This window comes from Aspergillus aculeatinus, assembly GCF_003184765.1.
Source record: "Aspergillus aculeatinus CBS 121060 unplaced genomic scaffold BO66scaffold_2, whole genome shotgun sequence".
NCBI lineage: Eukaryota > Fungi > Ascomycota > Eurotiomycetes > Eurotiales > Aspergillaceae > Aspergillus > Aspergillus aculeatinus.
Genome location: NW_020291471.1, coordinates 620,041 through 639,727, shown reverse-complemented (window position 1 = coordinate 639,727; position 19,687 = coordinate 620,041). Strand labels below are relative to the sequence as shown.

General features: G+C 52.5%; 8 protein-coding genes across 8 annotated transcripts; 7 read left to right on the top strand and 1 right to left on the bottom strand.

Moving 5' to 3' along the window:
* The first annotated feature begins 163 nt into the window (after positions 1-163).
* On the top strand, positions 164-3,559 carry BO66DRAFT_339717 (metal cation transporter MSC2). The gene is made up of 4 exons (XM_025644381.1): positions 164-750; positions 800-1,942; positions 1,994-2,212; positions 2,263-3,559. The coding sequence occupies exons 1-4, from the start codon at positions 359-361 to the stop codon at positions 3,185-3,187; spliced, it is 2,679 nt and encodes an 892-aa protein (XP_025508732.1). The 5' UTR covers positions 164-358; the 3' UTR covers positions 3,188-3,559.
* A 984-nt stretch (positions 3,560-4,543) lies between these two features.
* BO66DRAFT_69668 (fatty acyl-CoA reductase) lies at positions 4,544-6,075 on the top strand. The gene has a single exon (XM_025653506.1). The coding sequence runs from the start codon at positions 4,728-4,730 to the stop codon at positions 5,997-5,999; it is 1,272 nt and encodes a 423-aa protein (XP_025508731.1). The 5' UTR covers positions 4,544-4,727; the 3' UTR covers positions 6,000-6,075.
* Positions 6,076-6,150: 75 nt separating this feature from the next.
* Positions 6,151-7,428, bottom strand: BO66DRAFT_311880 (Zn(II)2Cys6 transcription factor domain-containing protein; the record flags this gene model as incomplete). The annotated part of the gene is made up of 2 exons (XM_025643340.1): positions 6,151-7,263; positions 7,360-7,428. The coding sequence occupies 2 exons, from the start codon at positions 7,426-7,428 to the stop codon at positions 6,151-6,153; spliced, it is 1,182 nt and encodes a 393-aa protein (XP_025508730.1).
* Positions 7,429-8,487: 1,059 nt separating this feature from the next.
* Positions 8,488-8,917, top strand: BO66DRAFT_397497 (uncharacterized protein; the record flags this gene model as incomplete). The annotated part of the gene is made up of 2 exons (XM_025648600.1): positions 8,488-8,812; positions 8,874-8,917. The coding sequence occupies 2 exons, from the start codon at positions 8,488-8,490 to the stop codon at positions 8,915-8,917; spliced, it is 369 nt and encodes a 122-aa protein (XP_025508729.1).
* A 614-nt stretch (positions 8,918-9,531) lies between these two features.
* Positions 9,532-10,799, top strand: BO66DRAFT_387727 (RTA1 domain-containing protein). The gene is made up of 3 exons (XM_025646370.1): positions 9,532-10,431; positions 10,507-10,581; positions 10,635-10,799. The coding sequence occupies exons 1-3, from the start codon at positions 9,737-9,739 to the stop codon at positions 10,726-10,728; spliced, it is 864 nt and encodes a 287-aa protein (XP_025508728.1). The 5' UTR covers positions 9,532-9,736; the 3' UTR covers positions 10,729-10,799.
* A 751-nt stretch (positions 10,800-11,550) lies between these two features.
* On the top strand, positions 11,551-12,348 carry BO66DRAFT_69636 (uncharacterized protein). Its single transcript, XM_025653505.1, has one exon. It carries the CDS (start codon positions 11,725-11,727, stop codon positions 12,178-12,180), a length of 456 nt encoding a protein of 151 aa, XP_025508727.1. The 5' UTR covers positions 11,551-11,724; the 3' UTR covers positions 12,181-12,348.
* BO66DRAFT_69619 (uncharacterized protein) lies at positions 12,160-13,492 on the top strand. Its single transcript, XM_025653504.1, has 5 exons — positions 12,160-12,399; positions 12,457-12,567; positions 12,630-12,761; positions 12,810-12,998; positions 13,058-13,492. Exons 1-5 carry the CDS (start codon positions 12,270-12,272, stop codon positions 13,084-13,086), a joined length of 591 nt encoding a protein of 196 aa, XP_025508726.1. The 5' UTR covers positions 12,160-12,269; the 3' UTR covers positions 13,087-13,492.
* A 2,522-nt stretch (positions 13,493-16,014) lies between these two features.
* Positions 16,015-18,186, top strand: frdA (putative FAD dependent oxidoreductase). The gene has a single exon (XM_025653503.1). The coding sequence runs from the start codon at positions 16,379-16,381 to the stop codon at positions 17,852-17,854; it is 1,476 nt and encodes a 491-aa protein (XP_025508725.1). The 5' UTR covers positions 16,015-16,378; the 3' UTR covers positions 17,855-18,186.
* Positions 18,187-19,687: the final 1,501 nt, after the last annotated feature.

The window sequence follows — 19,687 nt, the reverse complement described above, 5'->3', positions numbered from 1 at the left end:
ATAGGTCCCAGCTGAAAGGCTAATCACGTGGCGCTCGTTATCACCGCCGGCCGATCGTCGCGCCGCTATCTGGGGGCTATTCATCCATCATCATCAGCGTTCTAAGATCGCCACAAGCGCCCTTCGCGGTCGCTCCTTTCTCTTCCATTCATTCCCTTTCCATTGACGCTATGCTGCATCTTCTGCTTTTATCTTCCGACCTATCATTTTTGCTGAGCTCTTAAAGCTCAATTGTTCTGCTTCTAGGCAGCTAGCTGTTCCCTGAAACCTCGGCTCAAGCACCGGCCTCTCACGAACCCCCTTCGGCTGTTGGCTGGACACTTGCAACGACTGTGCATAGCGCAGCGAAATTGACACGATGTCGGCCGGGACACCCGTCTCTATCGTGGAGACAGCCCCCCCTAATCATGGGCTTGGTCATTCTCGTGGTCACCGTTCGCGATCGTCTCGCAGGTCGCACGGGCCAGTTTCCATTTCGGCCTCCTCTTTCGACCTGTCTTCAGCAAATCAACAGCCCCCACAACCTGTGATCAGCCCTGTGCTTCCCAATGGCAACTCTGGAGATTCCGCCGGACATGCTCATCACCATACACACTCCCATGCATCCAATCATAGCGTCTGGGAAGCATCTGCTCATGAGCACTCCGTCTCTTCATGCAACCATGCACATCACACGAAGAATGATGGCGCTGCAGGGCTGATTGGTGCTCAATCGCTCGATGCATCAGTCGGGCCTGGGCCAAATACAATGTGAGTTCCCCAGTCGCGCTCTTCTAGCCAGTAATAACAATTGGAGAAGTCAAGATGCTCTCGCTGGACCCCTCCTGGCTCTGCCATGGATCGCCCTTTCCTGGTATTACCAACACCATGCGCATTGGAAGATACAACAGAGAATCTCAGACGATCCTGACGCAATCGCTTCGAGTATCGGCAAATTAGAACAAGTCGAACGGAAGACCGCCATGCTGACAGCAGTTACACTGATACTATATGGATGCGGACAGATCGTGCGATCGGCACAGCGGGGAGGATTCGACTCCCCTTCTGCACTTCCCCCGGTGAATTCAAGCACGGCAAGGGTGGCACTTCTGCAAGCGGCTTCTCTTGCTTTGCCCATATATGCTGGTCTGAAAATTGGAGGGTTTCTGGTGGCTTTCAGCTTGCTCCTTGCGGTAGCCTCTGGAGTGCCTACGCTCCTCCAGGGGAATGGAGCCCACAGCAGTGGCCAATTTCGATTCAGCCAAAAGAAAACAAGCGGTGCTGTTCTTGTCGCGGTCATCGTGCTGAGCTTTTTGGGCTTGAATGCAACCTGGGATGATCACCCTTTCTTCGGTTACGCTTCTTTGCTTGTGTCCGTCTTTGTACTTCGTCCTCCCCTCTCAGGGGCCAAGTCGGTTGATGTTGACCTCTCTACTCCCGCATCGTCCAAGAAGCAGCTTTCAGAGTCGGGTGCAAGCCCTACTTCAGCTGGTGATTCTGTGTTGGCTATTTTGTCAGGCTTGTCGCTGACACTCGTCACCATTGTTGTTTCCGGGAACATCTCGTTCGAGGTCCCTGACGTGATTTATCACCTTGCCGCCTCTGGTGCATTTGCAATCAGTCTAGTCTCTATTGCCCCTTCGCATCTACAGTCGCCGCATAAACTAGGCCTCATTCTTGGGACGGGTAGCGCTGCCCTATTCTCCTCGCCTCCGCTACAGGACAACGCTCAGGTCATCTATGTCTCTCGGATCATCGTTTCACTCGTCTCCTACCTTGCCGTCCGGTTTGATGGAAAGAATCTGCGCCATTCTGCGCATTCCCATACTCATGAGCAGCACAGCCATTCATCTGCCGATGCTTCCAAAATCACCAGATTTATCCTCCACCACAGCGAATCGTATCCCCTTCTGTACAGTATTCTCAAGGAAACCGATTCGCGACGCATTTTCTACTTTATGTGGTAAGTTCCCGTACCACCCTAATATGTTTCACCATTGCTAACCCTTTTCAGCCTTAACTTCAGCTTCATGCTCGTTCAATTGGCATACGGCTTCTTAACTGGGTCCCTGGGACTGCTCAGCGATAGTATTCACATGTTCTTTGACTGCCTTGCTCTAGTCGTTGGTCTTTGTGCTGCTGTCATGAGCAAATGGCCTCCGAGTTCGAGGTTCCCCTACGGCTATGGCAAAGTCGACACGCTGTCTGGTTTTGCCAACGGCATCTTCCTCATGTGAGCAATGCGAACGACCATGCTTATGGCCTACGACTAATAGTATGCAGGATCATCAGTATCGAAATTATCTATGAGGCGGTCGAGAGGCTGTCTTCTGGCAGCCAAATGCACCGCATTGGTGAGCTTCTCGTTGTCAGCATTGCGGGTCTACTAGTGAACCTCGTCGGAATCATGGCCTTTGATCATGGACATGCGCATGGTCACGACCATGGACACGGACACTCGCACGGTAACGAAAACATGCACGGCATCTTCTTACATATTCTCGCCGATACGCTGGGATCTGTGGCTGTGGTGATCTCGACCATTCTAGTTCACTACTCTGGCTGGCCAGGGTATGATCCCATCGCCTCGTGCTTGATCGCAATCTTGATTTTCGCCTCGGCAGTCCCGCTTGTCAGCAGCACAGCGAAGACTCTATTACTGGCGTTACCGGCTGATGTGGAGTACAATGTGCGCGAAGCTCTAGCCGGTGTCAGTACTCTCCGAGGAGTTGTCGGGTACACGGTACCTCGATTCTGGCTGGACGATACAGGCAAGGAGTCTTCTGGTCACCACCACCACCACCATAGTCATGATCATGGTCACAGCCACTCCCACGGTCATAGCCAGAGTCACGGTCATGACCATGATCATGAACACAACCATTCGCACTCCCACAGCCATGGTCATGGCAGTGATCACTCGCACTCTCACTCTCCCACCCACAATCATGCCCATGGCCACAGCCACGATCACGGCAGTCACTCTCTTTCCCACAGCCATGACCACCACGACCACTCCCACGACACCCATAACCCCAAACTCCTCGGCGTCATCCACGTGATCGCTTCCCGCGGCGCTGACCTTGAAGACGTCCGCCAGCGCACAGTCAACTATCTTCGCGAGAAAGACATGGACATCCTTGTTCAGGTCGAGCGCGAAGGAGACGGCCGGTGTTGGTGCGGCGGAGGTGGAAACAAAACCTCCTAAAGCATTTCAGATTCTTTTTTCCTTCTAAAATATACATAATCTTTCTATGATGACTCTGGATCGGGCTGGATAGACCGGTCTTAAGGGTTTTTCGTTGATCTTCCCCCTGATTTACTTCACATGACGCTGTATGTATGTGTCGATGTATGTATGTATCTATGTCTCATTCAACTTTCGCCCTTCTTGTCTCTCTTCTTATGAAAGTTCTTATGAAAGGGGGGTATTTTCTCAGCAATTTGGTGGCTGTCCATAACAGGGTCCGCCAATAGGTATATGATATGGGGTTATTCGTTCCAAGCAGTCGTCTGGAAGGGGTAGCGACGGATATGTACTGTACTATAGTCATTTACGAGTGTATAAGAATCAAGGGAGACCGCAACCTGTTCCATTTTTTCACATATACACGGACCAATTGAGTTACATATTGCTGTATTGTACCCCTAGCCCGATGGGTAAAAGAGAAACCGGACGCACACAAGAATGACCCATTCATCAATGAGGTTCCAATGTTACAATCCAGTCACGTCGCACATGTGCGCTCTTCACGTGAGATTGAATCATAAATTTAGTATGATCACCCTGCTCCTCCCCCATCAGCCATAGCTCTCCTAGCTTTCCAGCACGGAAAGCGTGACTTGGATGGTTCCACGTAGCCAGTGGCAGGTGGATCCCCATAACTTAAATGAAAAAATCAAAATATCAAAAGCATACTCCATCCCCGCTATAGATTCAAGCATCATGAATGGCAATATATACAGCCGCCGGATAACTACTTACTGCTGGTTGATCAAACGGTCTGTTTGGACCCCGTACCCGCTTTTCCGGATATAAAAGTAGGAAAGAAGCACAGCGGGGAGACGAGATATGGGCAGCAGTCACGGGTACTGTAGCTAGCTACCTAGCTGGGGAGCTAAGTGAGAGACAAAGCCAACATTTTCTGGAAGGTAGTGGGGAAGATTCAGGGGGGTGTTTGGCTCGGGAATTACAGTGTAGTACTGTACATTTTGAGTATGTGGAATCGAAAAATGCCGCGGTGATTCGTCGGAGCGGAAATGAGACTCGCTCAAACTCTAACTTCACCTAGGATGTAGTGAGTGATCAAGTTTGTGGAGAGAGACTTGAGATCTGATTTCCGGCATGCTTTCCTTTAGGTTTGGCGTGTGTGGACTGTACGATACCTCCCAGCTCATGGCATGTGACATGGGAGGGAAGGGAGGACGGGGCTGGTATAGGTAGCTACTACTTACTTAGGTAGCTACCATGTCCTTTGGGTAGGTCACTCTGCGAATTAAGGAATGTATGGGCTTGTGCCACCGACTCTCGGTTCTTTTTAACCTTTACTTGATCGACTCGGTTGCAGGAAGGGCTCACTAGATTTTATTCTTTGTGGTAGTTGGACTATGCAAAGGAGGGCTCTAGCATCGCGAAAGCTGCTATCGTCCAAACATTGCATCAGTGTTTATTACTGCACGTTGCTATATCACGGAGTCAGGGAATCAAGTACAGCGCAACAATATATACACAATCAGAGAAGCCCCTGATGTCCATCGCCCTCCTTTCCACCCCCTCACTGCACGAGGCAGAGATCAAGCGCAGAGGGTATGCGACCTTATTCGAGAAACACACCGTCTTCCTCACCGGCAGCACCGGCGCGCTGGGGGCCGTGCTCCTCTACAAACTCGCGGTGCAGGTCCCCACCCACAAGATATACGTCCTGGTCCGGGGGTCCCCGGACCTCGCGATCCAGAAATGGAAGAAGGCGATGCCCGTGCAGACGCAGCCGGTCCTCCGCTCCCGGAAGGTTCATTTTGTAGTTGGGGACATGACGAAACCGGACTTTGGGATCGATGCGGCAGTGATGGATGAGCTGCGCCAGCAGGTCACGCTGGTGATCCACGCGGCCGCCAAAATCACCCTGGACGCGGACGTTGCGGAGGCGGTGGAGAACAATTGTCTCCCGTCGTTGGAGATGGCGAAGATCACCTCGCGGTTCCGCAGGCTGAAGCTCTTCGTGCAGGTGTCGACGGCGTACGTGAACAGTTTCTTGCCGGATGGGCACGTGGCGGAGAAGCTGTACTCTGTTGGGGTGGAAGTGGGTGGAAAGGGTGAGGAGGATGATCCGGAGGAGCTACTAGGGGCGATCCTCAGAGGCGAAGGTTCCCCGCACGCCGAGCACTTCTCCTCTTCATATACCCATGCGAAGTATTTGATGGAGCGGCTGATGCTGAAACGGTTCCCCACGCTGCCTATGTTGCTGGTGCGTCCAACCATCTTCGGTCCGGCGGTCAGAGATCCGTATCCACATTATGCGCCGGAGAATTCCATCCCGTTGAAGAGATTCGCCTCGCTATTTCTGATGACTCATGGCGAGACCCAGACCTGGCACGCGGCCGAGGGCTATGACAGTGGTGCGAATACGTTGGATGAGATGCCGGTTGACCTGGTGGCGAATGCCTGTCTTCTTCACGCTGTTGCGGGAACGCGAGGGGTCATTCATGTCGGATCGCAGCTTTATGTGAAGACGACGCTAGACGGAATTATGCAGTTGGCGGACACGTACGCCCCACAAGGCATGCGACATGCTTTGCCGACGGTACTTTTTGTGAAAGATCGAACTATTCCGCAGTGCTTCCTTGCGGACCTAGTCAAGGTTGGCTCACGCAATTGGTTGTTTGATTGTGGTCGGTCATTCTGGTTGAAGCAGCTTGGTGGTCCGCTGAGTTTGGCAGCATGCCAACATGATGCAGACAGGATCAATAAGCAACGGGCCACAGACGCATGGGAGCGAGTGTTGCGGTCAGTAAAGCTTTAGTTTGGGCTGTCCGTGATGTTATGTCGTGATGATTCACTTTGGTCAGTTAGCTGTGGGTAGTGCTCCGATTTCGGTTGAAAGCAGGCACAAGCCATGCAAAAAGCCTAATGCAGTGCTGTTGAAGAGTAGACCGCGTTGGTTGCAGTCGATATCAAGCTCTAATCTTCCGTTCTGGCCACTGCAAAGCACCTTCCCACTGTGCATCGCAAGGACGAAGGGCACTCAGTAGCTCAGAAACCAGCGCCCTACCCGAGTTCTTTGCCCACCACACTTTACCATCAAGCTCCATTAGAAGTGCCCCCCAGTGCATGAGAACGAGTAGTGCAAGAGGCTGGCGACACCTCAATGCATGCACAAACTCCTTGCTAGCCATCGCAAGCCATCCTAGAATGGATGCTATATCGCGAGCATGGTTGTATCTACAGAAGCAGCGCCTCAGAAGTGCGACCGCTCCATCGATGATGCGATATTGCTCTTCACTAACGCTGTCCTGCATGGAGTGGCTCAAACTAGTCAGTCTATCGAAGGCGGTCTCAGTCTCGGCGTCAAGAATCGAGAGTTGTGTTTCCCAGAATCCCTTTCGAGAAGTGACCAGTTGCGTGGACAGATGGTCGCGACTGAGGGTGTATATCTTGCTGACACCATGAAGCAATTCGAAAACGACGATGATGTTCTCGGTCATCGTGTTGGTCTCCTGGCTGTCAGAAGATAACCGAGGCAGGGCGATGCCGATGACTGTGGTGATAACCGAATGCGCAAAGACAGCATCGCAATTGGCCGGAGTCAGGTTGTCTATTGCGTGCCGGAACGGAGCAAATGCCCGGTCATGATACTCCAATGCGGTGTCAATATACGACAGAGCCTCTGGTGGTTCCATGGTAGCAGCGATATGCAGCGAGGCGACTGCAAGCAACCCACTCATGAGGAAGTCATGCTGGAAAGCTTTTCGCGCGATGACAGTCTGCCAGGTGTAATGGTCTACAGGCTCGTTGCACAGACTCTGATAGGTCTCCGTGGCATATTTGTGCATCAACTCCAGCTCTCGTGTGCTAGCAAACTTAGGCGGAGCAGAGCTGCCATACCGGGATAAAGTCCGGCTGTGGCTTGCGATTTCGGGGGATAATCCTTTGATGGAAGGGACTGAAGGAGGTATGGAGCTGGTCGATGGTGAACTTATAGTGCTGCGAGCTATTGGAACCTTAAAGTATGTACACTTGAGCTCGCGGCTGGTGCAATTCGAGCAAGGTGGGCCTTGTTCATCGCACTGTACTTGAACATTAGAGGTCCGGAGTTGGTGGTGGATGAGATGAGGGATTTGACAAGCACATCCGAGAGGCGGAGGAAAAGAAACTCAACGTACCTTGACTCGGCGCTTTTTACACTGGTCGCAGCCATTGCGTGACTTTGTATGGGTCCTCCGAGGCGGCATCTTCCATTTCGACGGGGTTGCTGAGGGAGACAAACCAATGGTGATGCTCCCACGTGGGGAGAGAGCGAGACACGCCGGGAAAGTCGGCGGAGGTCACGTGCATCGGACTTATCCGTCGGCTGGCAGTTCTGGAAGGTTAGGTTACCCACTACGGCCACTAAACAAGCCACTGCTTGAGTATGAATCTCTCTTTCCGACTGCAGCATCAGCCTTCAAGGTTGGGCTTTTGAAGCACTTTCAGCTTATTATGTCCTTTAATCAGTCTATTCACATCGTCGAAATCAAAATAGCATATAAGACCATCCTGACTTTTTCCCAACACAGGTTCAGCAATGTCAACAAACAACCTATCAACATCAAATGGGCGCAGACATGCGCCTTCAGCATTGTCTTGTCCTGTCAGAGCTCAAGGATTCTAGACTTGGCACATGAGGCCCCATATTTTCCCAGTACCCAAGGCTAAATTCTCTAATGCATGCTGTCTAATATCTCAGATATTCTGCCAGTGAGCTCAGAAGCGTTGTCCCACACCCGCCGGCGCTGGGGGCGAGCCGACCCACCTTAGAGAGCAGTGGGTCGACTGCAAGCGACGATGCAATCAGATTGCCAGGTCCATCGCAGAACTTGTCCAAACCCTGGGGTCTCTTCGAGACTATTGACTTTAGCCCAGAGCCTCAGCCAAGCTTCCAATGGGGATTTGTCAGGTTTCGTCTCAACTCCCCGCACAGCGCAGCTAATGTATACTGCTGTGGGCACTCAATATTGGAGTAGGGTCAGAGGTCAGCCTTACAAGGAGGAGGGAAGGTATTGAACCCCCTTCAACCTCCTTGATTCACATACGCAGTGTGCTAGCAGCAGCAGTTTGCTTCAATTACCCTCATCATTCATCCTGTATCATCCTTTCTGAGAACTGAGAATATCGAAGTCGATGAAAGAGTTCTGTGACCTAACCACGCCATGGGGGACTTTCAGACGGTCTTGTCGTCACTTTTCTGGATCGGCACTGTTATCACCACACAGTACATGCTCAGAGGACCTCTCCCGATACTTTTCGACATCATGTCCAACAGGATGCCAGATATTCTGTCCTCGCTTCCTCCCTCGCCGGCATGGGCCCCCTTTTGGCGCACGCTGTTCCACGCAGCCCCACCAGCGTTCAGTGTCTGGTTCTGCGTCCGGATGGCCGGGCTTAGCTTCAACATAGTCATCGCACTGATGGCGTATGTATCGATTGGGGTTCTTGAGATAGTTGATATAGTGTGGGATGGCTACGAAGATGGATGGACAGAACTCCTGGTGACGGGATGCCTGGGGCAGACGATCGTTGTGTCCATCTACACGGCGGCCATCTTCTATGTTCTTTCTTTCAGGCCTAGGCAGTCAGGTATGTTGTCAATCCATTTACCACGTCAGGAGAATGAAGCTGACTAAAATGAGATATATAGATCACGAGGTAGAAGCTGGTGCAACTGAGAAGGACTCGGAGTGATCTGATAGGCGATTTGCTCTTGGATACCATCTTGCGTCCGGATCTTATCAGGTTGTCTATAAACGATGATGTCGTTCTAGAAAGACGACGGCAATAAGATCCGACCTGGAAATATAGCTGATGAACCGGAAAAAACGTTGGCGCCGAGATTAAATTAGTCTCCATGCATTTCGACTTAACGAGCTGGAGGTCTTCGAATAGACTGGCCGTCCGCCTCAGCTGTCATATGCAGCTGCCCCATTCGCTGCGCTATTTAATGCAGATATCGCCGCTTGTGAAGACATTTAAAATCACGTTACTTCCCACCGCTTCTTTGACCTTGGAACCGAGAAGAGAGAGCGCTGATTAATGCGTGTTGACCTGAATTAGCCGAAGATGAGGTCGAAAAAGTCAATCGGCTCTCCCCGCTTGTGGGGCCTTGCGAGAACGAGAACGAGAACGAGAGCGAAAGCGACCCAATCACCGTGGTTATCGACCACGTTTTTCTTGATATCGATCCACCAGTCATCAAAACGCCAGCAAATCGGGGTTAAGGAACCAATTTAAACAATTCCCCGTATTGAAATAGGCCTGATCCCCCCTCAGGCCTCCAAATTACGAACATCAATCCTGGTCGGAAACAACACGTCCATCTCTTCCTTTCTTCTTTGTCGTTCTTTTGCTTATCATAACGGTTGTTCCTGCATCGCGTTGCCGGTAGAGCTTTTTATTCCCTCATTCTGTTCTTGTCGATTTTCAAACGTCCATCACGATCACATAGACTTAATCAGCAGAAAGTTTCACACCTTGAAATCGGCAAGACTCTTCAAAATCATCACCATGAGTTACGGCACCTGCGAAAAGGTTTCTCTAGAATGCCCCGTCGAGGCGACCACCTACGGCTACTACCCCAATCTCGGCGGCAACATTTTCTTCGCGGTCTTCTACGGCATCCTGGGCGTTTTCCAGCTGGGATTCGGCATCTACTTCCGCGCCTGGACGCTGACGATCGCCATGGTCATCGGCACTTTCATGGAGCTGGCAGGGTATATCGGTCGCATACAAATGCATTACAACCCGTGGAACGAGGACGCATTCAAGCTGCAGATCGTCTGCCTCGTGCTGGCGCCCACCTTCGTCGCCGCGGGCATCTATCTCACCCTCAAGCACATCGTCCTCTCTCTGGGGCCGCAGTACTCGCGCCTCAAACCGCGCCTCTTCACTTGGATCTTTATTAGCTGCGACGTCGGGTCCCTCGTCCTCCAGGCGGCCGGAGGTGGTGTCGCCGCCGCAGCCGGCAAGACGGACCAGACCCTCCTGCAGGTCGGAGACGACATCATCATCGCTGGTATCGCGTTCCAGGTGGCGACCATGTCAGTGTGCGGGCTGATCGCGCTGGAGTTTTTCATTCGGGTCGTTCGGCATGGGCCTGGCTTGGGCGGTGATCTCAACGTGGAGGGGGTGAAGCATATACGTCTGGTTATCTATGCGGAGATCTTCGCGTATTTCACCGTGTTGATTCGGTGTATCTACCGGTAGGCTGCTTCCTTTTGCCTTGTTGTTGAGCTTACAGCAATAAAATGATTGCTAACGATGCTCTTGTTGGACAGTATTCCCGAGATGGCCGGTGGATGGGGTAATCCCCTGATGCAGAAGGAAGACGAGTTCTTGGTGTTGGATGGAATGTATGTCGTTTTTCCTCGAGTGCGCACTGGTACTTGGCTAACATGTGTGATAGGATGATCGCGTTGGGAGTGGCCGCCCTTACCGTCGTGTATCCTGCATTTTTCCTGCCGTCTATGCGGAAGGGACGGCAGACGGAGAAGGCATAGAGGCTTTTATTTATTGACATGTATACACAGATACAGATACATATATTGATACCCTGAATTTTAAGTTTGGCTGCTTTTTTCTGTGAGATGAACAAGTCCGAATCAAGCTAGACAAGTCAACGGTGCTTCCGTTCTCTGCCTTCGAGAGCAGAAGCACTTTGATAGCGTCTTTTTATCCCGGAGGTACCACCTAACTCGAGACATACATAAACAGATGATCAGATTAGATAGATAGGTCACATACTGAAAACACCACTTCGTCTATCTGTTAGTGATCGAATAGTATTTACAAGTTCAATACAAATTTTAATAAGAATCTTATGTACCTTATTTTTGTGACGAATGTAAAGTAATCTCAAAGTTGAAAGGCATAAAAAGACCAATAATGTTCTCTTTATTTACTTCCTTACTTAAGATGCTAATATTATAATTATTTACTTTATTCCAAGAACCAAGATACACAAAATATGGGGTCTCTGTGAGGTATCTATAGGATTAAACTATCTTCTAAATCTGAATCAGTAGCTCTGGTACGATGATAGTGGAGAAGCCACCCGAAGTCAGACCGCAAAGATCCCGATCCACGGCGAGTCATCCAACCCCGCATTAGCGCCTTGATGGACGGGGTACTTTTCCCCGTCAACGATGTGAAGACTTGTACTGTCCACTATAAAAAGGACTGAAAGCGTAGTAAAAGAATGTCCACGCAGACTTTGGACTTTGGCCATCCCTGCCTTCAAGGACCCCGGACGTACCCAGACTTATCGTAGGTATCGTAGCGAACCTGACTCAAAAAGTCATAGTATTGCGACAAGCATCGCCCCCGCCAGCAACTCAGCCCCCTCTCACCTACCACTCTGGTGACTCTCTCTCTGCTGCTGCTGCTGCTGCTGCTGCTCTAACAAGTCGCCCTTCTCGCCCCCTCCGACTTCGCCTTAACTTTCAAACCCATATCACAACCCCGACCACAAATCCCACAAAATCTCACCCCGCACAATGGACGCACGCAAGTCCAACTGCAACGACGCCGATATCACCAGCGAGAGCACATGCTGGCAAGAAGCCTCCGCGCGGCTGCGCACGGAACACCCGCATCTCCACGCGCAATTCGAAGGGCCATCTGGCGCCGATCTGTCCGGCCAAATCGCGCAGTCGATCATGGACGCCTGCCAAAATCACACGGTCGACAAAGATCCCCCTTCCGCGTGGACGCATCGCGATGCACACGAGAAAGCCAGAGTGCGACGGCGGGCCATGGACACGATCCTCCGAGCCGTGACGGTGTTCAGGGATGTGGGCAGCGCGGTCGCGAATCTCGACCCGTCCCATGTCGGGATCGCGTGGGCGGGCGTGAATTTGATTTTGCAGGTATTCATTCCATGTTCGAAAACCCCTGGGGAAGATTCGCTCGAGATGGCTAGCTCACCCGGAAAGCGTCACAGCTCGTGTTGAGTGGCGCCGAGCAGAACGCTGCCGCGCTGCAGGGGCTCGCGCACATCTCGCCCATCATCACGAGATATGCGAAAGTGGAGGAGATATACATGGAGCAACGACGGAAGAATGATGCGGTCACTTTCGAAAAAGACTTCAGGGCGCAGGTTGTCAAACTCTACGTCGGTATTTTGGTATATCAGGGGACGATCATCGCGCACAGTAAGCGGCACCGTATTGGTGAGTTTGTTTGCACCCGACCGGCTCCTTACTAGGTACTGATTTGTCGTCATGTAGTCCAGTATGCGAGAGCAGTTCCAAAGGTTGATGACTGGAGCACGTTATTGCAAGATATCATGGACGCGGATGCAGAGTGTAGGAAGTTTACTCGCATTTTCGATTCGGAAGGTATATCGACAACGTCCCCAATCTTGGAGTGGAGACTAGGCTGACAAAATGTGAATATCCAGAACACAGGGTCCGGCACTGGGAGCTCAAGGACATCTTGGACCAACAGGACCAGCAAATGGAAATGTTATCTCGTCAAATTGGCGATATACACGTGCAAAGTGAAGCACTATTCAGCCATGCTGATTGGCGTGGTGCGTATTATATGCAGGACCCATAAGCAGACAACTAAAATCGAGCAGAGAATACGGAAATCCTTGATTGGGTCTCAACTACCTTGCCCGGCGACGACCATACCCGAATCCTAGAGCATGGGAAGCTGAACAGCGACTACGCCAATTCAGGAGAATGGCTCTTTTCCCGACCGGAGTTTCAGTCGTGGAGTAGCGCCGATGACGACAGCCAGCCAGTACTCTGGTTGCCTGGACCAGGTAAGCGAGTGTTGCCCTGGTGAGATTCCATCGCTAAAGAAACTTTACTTGGTATCTAGTCGGCACAGGCAAGAGTTCCTTGATGTAAGCTGGCCTGGTCTCCGTTTTAGACGAAGCTGGAATCTAATTGGAGACTTCCAAAGGTGCCTTGTTATTGAACAATGTCGAAAACGATTCCTGCCCGTTGGCAAGGAAGCTCATCGACTCGCATTCTTCTACTTTTCGAGAAAACAGGGGACAGAGGAAGCAAACAGTCCGAAGACTCTGCTCCGGAGCCTTCTGCGTCAACTAGCTTGGTCACCAACCAATCGCTCAATCTCACCCGTCGTCAAAGAGAAATACCGACAATGGCAGCAAAATCAGGGCTATGGGGGTTATCGGCTGCGTACAGATGACTGTACAAAGCTGATAACGCAGCTCATCTCATCCCAGGATCATACAAAGATCATCATCGATGCTTTGGATGAATGTTCCGACTATGACGAGCTCCTGTCTTACCTAGAAGAGATTATTTCTGCAAGTCAGGGGAAAGTCAAGTTTCTACTTTCGAGTCGGATGCATGTTCCCGTGCAGCAGATTTTTGCAGAGTGTGCCCGGGTGGATGTCGGTCTCGACAGCAAAGAAGACACCGAATACTTCATCAAAACCAAGATCAAGCAGAACCAACGACGTCTGCGTCAATGCAAAGCGGTGGATCTTGAGGACCGAATGATCAAGACATTGAGTCGCCGCGCTCAAGGAATGTGAGTGCAGGAACTCAGTTCCCGGTGTCTTGTTTGCTTTCTCACTGACAGAGAATATAGGTTTCGATGGGTCGAACTGCAACTGGATATATTCTTCAGTTCCAAGTCGATTATTCGGCGCCGAGACGTCTTCGAAAGAAAACTTGACCGGCTTGAGATGGAATCTGGTATGCCAGAGTTGGAGGAAGTGTACGACGAAATTTATGAAATGAACGCGCCGGGACTCGAGGACCGCATGGTTGCGGAGCGAGCACTGAAATGGATTATGTGTTGCCGAAGACCGCTGAGCATCGAGGTCCTCGTGAAAGCGGTGTCTCTCGACTCCAAGGGTGACGTGGACGAGGCAGTGGATGCAGACTACATTTTGGCCATCTGCAGTAACTTCATCATCATCGATCATAACCAGACAGTCCAGTTTGCGCATCTTTCGGTTCGGGAATATTTGATGAGCAGCGCAAGGCATGCCTATACTACCGCTGATGCGAATACCCAGGCAGCAATGACCTCCCTCAAGTATCTGCTCGGTGAAGGCTCTCAGAGTGATGCAGATACAAGCAAAGGAGACGGATTGCTCGAGTACGCAGCGTTGTACTGGCCCATTCATTGCTCACTAGGATTGGTGGAGGCGGAAAGAGACCACTGCCTTCAGCAGCTCATTTTCAAGTTTCACGCCCCTGAAGAGCCAAGCAGTGGCTTCGCCCTGTGCTTGCGGATATGGGCAGCTGCTCTAGATGAATTCGACACCCAGGATTTGCACATTCCAATCCGAGCCAGTCTCAGTCAAACGAATTCCCCAGTGTTCACAGCATGTGTCTGGGGTTTTGCTATGGTGGTTCGGGCGGCATTATCTGGCGGCCTCGATCTAAACGAGCGCAACGATGATGGCGATGCGGCCCTGGCGGTGGCAGCCAGTTTCAACAACCCTGAGATAGTGCGGTTGCTATTGGAAGGCGGGGCAGACGCTAATGCAGTTGGAAGCATAGGAGGCTATGCACCTTTACACTACGGGGTCCGGCCATGGCGCCACGGATCCTCGCTCGAGGTGGTCAAGCTGTTGGTCCAGCACGGGGCCGACGTCTCCAAGGCGATCAAAGGCCCCGTCAACGATGGATACACCCCGTTACATCGAGCAGACCACAATGATATCGTCCGGTTCCTGCTGGATAACGGAGCTCGGGTCAATGCACAAAACGCGGCGGGCTCGACCGCTCTGCATTTGGTCGCTGGATTTGGAGCCACCGAAACCGCCCGACTGCTCCTCGAATCCGGCGCAGCACCCGGTCTAAAAGACCACCACGGCCACACGGCTTTACACGTAGCAGCGACGAACGGGAACGAGGAGATGGTCACCTACCTTTCCACGTACCTGGGTCTGGGGTCAGAGGCGAAGAAGTGGGCGCGGCAAGCACGGTTCTACAATGCAGTTGATGAAGGCGATGAGGCTCTTGTTCGGCGGCTGGTGGAGGAAGAAGAAGAAGAAGAAGAAGAAGAAGGCGTCGATATGCGCATGAGGAACTACCGGGGCGAATCCCCACTCCACTGCGCGATCAACGGCGGGCATCTGCGGGTGGCGTCGCTCCTTCTCCAGAAGGGAGCCGATATCGATGCCAAAGATAAATTCGGCGACACGGCGCTATTGATTGCCTGTAGGCAGAGACATGAGGAACGCATGGAATTCTTGCTGGACCACGGAGCGGACATCAATATTAGGAATGAGGAACGGGCCAATGGATTCACGGCACTCTCGATGGCCACGGCCCTAGGGGAGCCGCAGCTGGTGGAGATGCTGTTAAGCCGAGGGGCGAATCCACAAAGTGTGGATGTTGACTCGCTGCAGCGAGAGCGGTATGTTTCGCCTGAGCAGTTTGAGAAGGCGTTGGACGTGTTGCGTTCGCACTTGCCGACTTGAGGATGTATTTTCCGGGTGATATCCTACGACAGATACACACACTCCACTTTGAGTTATATATTTACATAACAGGGAGGTCCTGTTTCTAACTTGGAAGATTGTGGTGGTGGCTTTCCGTTTTCTTTTGCCAGTTGATCAAATTTGACTGGTTGTTTTGGATGTATACCCCTCTCTACTCATTATACAGATACACTGTGTTGGCTATTGTACAGTTTAATTGGGACTATGGCTTAGAGACAGCAGGCAGCATGGTTACAGTGTCTTACTCAAAACACATGTACTTCTACTCCCTGACATCGGAGGAACACCGCCATATAAAGCTACTAACCTCCGGCTGGTATGCTTAAAACCCTCCCGAGTCATATACTGGACATCGGCCCCCCCACCAATCGGCCCTCGTCTTCAGAATGGTCGACTGTGTCCCTGGATCAGAATAATCAGAATAAGACCCCCCATCAATGGGTATTTTTCCTGATCACGGACCACGGACCACGGACCATCCCGGGAAATCAGACTCAGGTCCACGGTACAGCGACCAGGAGCAGTGGTGTGATACAGGGCCTATTCGGCGATGCGGGGAAACGCTCGCACCGTATGATCGATCCTCCTCATCATCATCTCACACAACCTCCCCTTCTACAATCAACTTACCACTCTTCCACATCACCTTCCCAAATACTCCTCTCTTCTCTTGAACCACTACGCAAACTCTACACCTCATTTTACTCATGTCCCCCGAACAAGCAGTCATAGTGATCGGCTCCGGCCTGGCCGGGCTTTGCGCCACCACCCAACTGATCGCGCACCGCATCCCCGTCGTCATGCTCGAGCGCGCCGCCAAACCCGGCGGGAACAGCATCAAGGCCTCGTCGGGGATCAACGGCGCGCCCACGCGGTTCCAGCCCGCGCTCCAGCACGACGCCACGGACCTCTTCCTCGCCGACACGCTCGGCTCCGCCGGCGGCCCGCTCACCAGCTCCGTCGCCGAGGAGCGCGCGCGCCGCGAGAAGCTCATCAGCACGCTGGTCACGTCCTCGGCGGAGGCGGTCCATTGGCTCGCCGACGAGCAGGGCGTCGATCTGAGCACGGTCACGCAACTCGGCGGCCACAGTCGCGCGCGCACGCACCGCGGCGGCGCCGGCCAGAAGCCGCCCGGGTTCGCGATCGTGAGTGCGCTGCTGGAGTCGCTGGATCGGGAGCCGTTGTTTCAGCTGCGGACGAATGCGAAAGTCACGAGGGTGATCGGAATGAACGCGGAAGGGGCCCAACACGAGGAGGAAGAAGGTATGCTGGGGGTGGAGGTCGATGCGGGGCAGGAGGGGGGCGATAATCGGACCGAGACGCTGTATGGGCCGTTGGTGTTCGCGACGGGCGGCTTTGCTGGGGATACGCATGGGTTGTTGGAGAAGTACCGGCCGGATCTGGCGGGGATCCCGTCGACGAATGACGCGCGCGAAGGCACGCAGCCGCTGCTGGAGGCGGTCGGGGCGGCGGTCGTCGATATGGATCAGGTCCAGGTGCACCCGACGGGGTTCGTGGATGCGAAGGATCGCTCGGCGCGCGTGAAGTTTCTCGCGGCCGAGGCGCTGCGGGGTGAAGGGGGGGTCTTGCTGGATGGTCGGGGAGGGCGGTTTGTCGATGAGTTGACGACGCGCGAGAAGGTCACCGCCGCGGTCATGGCGAGCGCGAGTCCGCTGGAGGGGGAGACCACCAGTCTGCTGCGGCAGTGGGATGTCACGCTGCTGATGGATGAGGGGGCGGCGGCGGCTGCGAAAACGCATCTCGATTTCTACCTGTGGAAGGGGCTGATGCGGAAGACCACGGTCGGCGAGCTTGGGCTTGCTCTCCCTCTCGTTCGCGATACGCTCCGCGGCTATGCCGATGTGGTCTCTGGCAAAAAGCCGGACGTGTTCGGGCGGACCTCGTTCGGAAACTGGACCTTGAAGGATGTGAGTTCCGATTCGGTGGTCTACGTGGGACAAGTCACGCCCGTCGTTCATTTCACCATGGGAGGCGTCGTGATCAACGAGCACAGTCAAGTATTGGACAAGGACGGTGCTCCTATCAAAGGTCTCTGGGCTGCAGGCGAGATCACGGGCGGACTTCATGGCCAGAATCGTCTAGGAGGTTCTTCCCTTCTAGAATGTGTCGTCTTCGGGAGGATAGCCGGTGAGAATGCTGCTGCCTTCCATCAGGCACACTAGTATGAGTACCTTAGACAGGTAGGGTTCTCATCCCATGATTCATGTAGCCTGTGGGGTGTTGTTTCGCCATGACGGCGGCGCTCGGACGTGTCTGATTCTGTGCAAATATTGTCAATATTGTGTAATTGTGGAGATAATCCTCATGAGCTATCAAGTTTCTGAAATGCCATAAGCCTCGATCATTTTGTCTTACGACCAAGAGGTGACAAGCTGGTACAAGGTCGATGCAACAATTGGGTCATCCATAATTTGGTCTGTCTCTGTTTGTCGCAGAAAGTGACGGAGCGAACAAAGTTGCCTCAGATCAAGGCACAGGGCATGCAATTAGAGTCCTGCCAACATGCTGCTTAAGTACAGTACATATCCAATGGTAGGGTTGGGAAATGCAAGATGATGCAGCTGCATGTGGTCAGCCCTAGCAGATCAGCCACTCCCTTAAATTTTAGAGTCAAATAAAGTTCTATGCTCAGGAGGGTCCAGGGGCGGTTAGGATTCGAAGAAACTTCTGCCCATATTCTCTGAAGTCATAACTCCCTGGACTTCTTGTGTGCTGTAATGCATCATGGGTTCCATTGTAGCGTTAGGGGTGGCCCTCGCATGCACCGATCGGAAATGAGGATGAAGCCACATTCCTGGTCGTCAGGAGATTGGTTGACAGTGTGACATGATGAGGGTGATGTTAATAGTAATGGTGACAGTAGACAATAATCCCTTACAGCCTGGAGCAGTGCTGGACTCTCCTCCAGGCTCACTGTTGTTCCTTCTCCAAAGAGATGACGTCACTCTTCTCACTCGGTCGAGCTCCGGGGCTGATCCCAAAGAGGAAAAGCAACAACCCGCTGGCGACTCAGTGACTGCACCGCCACAAACAAAAACAACTGGAATTAACATTGACCGACCGCATTGGAAGCTTCTTTCTTCTCGAGTGAAGCGGAGTATTTTGATCGCTAGTAAAAAAGACCCGATTTTTGTTTGGACTATGCTTCGACCACCAGATGGGGAACCCTCCACCTGTGCTCCAGTGCTCCAGTGCTTCAGTGCTCGAGCACTTTTCTTACCCAGGATGACCTTGGTTCTGCGATGCAGTCTAGTCCCTAACATACCCCTCCTGCACCTCAGGATCTCAAGGTTCAGGCAACCTTGAGAGAAGTAAACAAAGGTGGCTGGTCCCAGCCCTCCCACGTTCACCAGCCAAAGCTAATAGATCCCGTGTCGGTCCATGGTTAGCGACCGACTGGACCGAGATAAAGTTTCGAGACTTCGAGCTGGTGGTGGAAAATTCAGCAACCATTTCCCCACAGCTGCTGGAAGCGATTCAAGCCGTGCGGTGCCCGGTTCCCCTCATTGCCCAGTGCAGTGACTGCAGTGACTGTGACATCCACATCCATAAGTGGCTAGTGAGCCGACGGTCAGCCACATCAGCGGTGGGCTGATTATCAAAGGGCCCAATAAGGATCGGCAGCGACGATCCCCTGCATCCATCCTGTCGGTCTTAACCGGCCAGCCAGCAGCGACCACCAGCAAAACCCTACTAAAGTATCCCTAGTCAAATCTTGGGTACCCAGCATGCAGTGGCATCGACTCTGACGTAGTTTGTAGGACAGCCCATCTCTCATCGTGCCGTCATTCCTACACAAATCTCTCCGATGAGAGAACCACCCGCTAGAAGCTTCAACAATCGAACCGTCGGCCATTTCCAAAGCCAGCCAATGCCCCCGAAAAAAACAAAAAAAAAATAATCCCAAATGATAACATAGAAAATTCGGTGAGCAGACCGTCCAGATAGACTGAGGTAGACCAATGAAGCTCGAGATGTCGATGATGGGTGGAGTT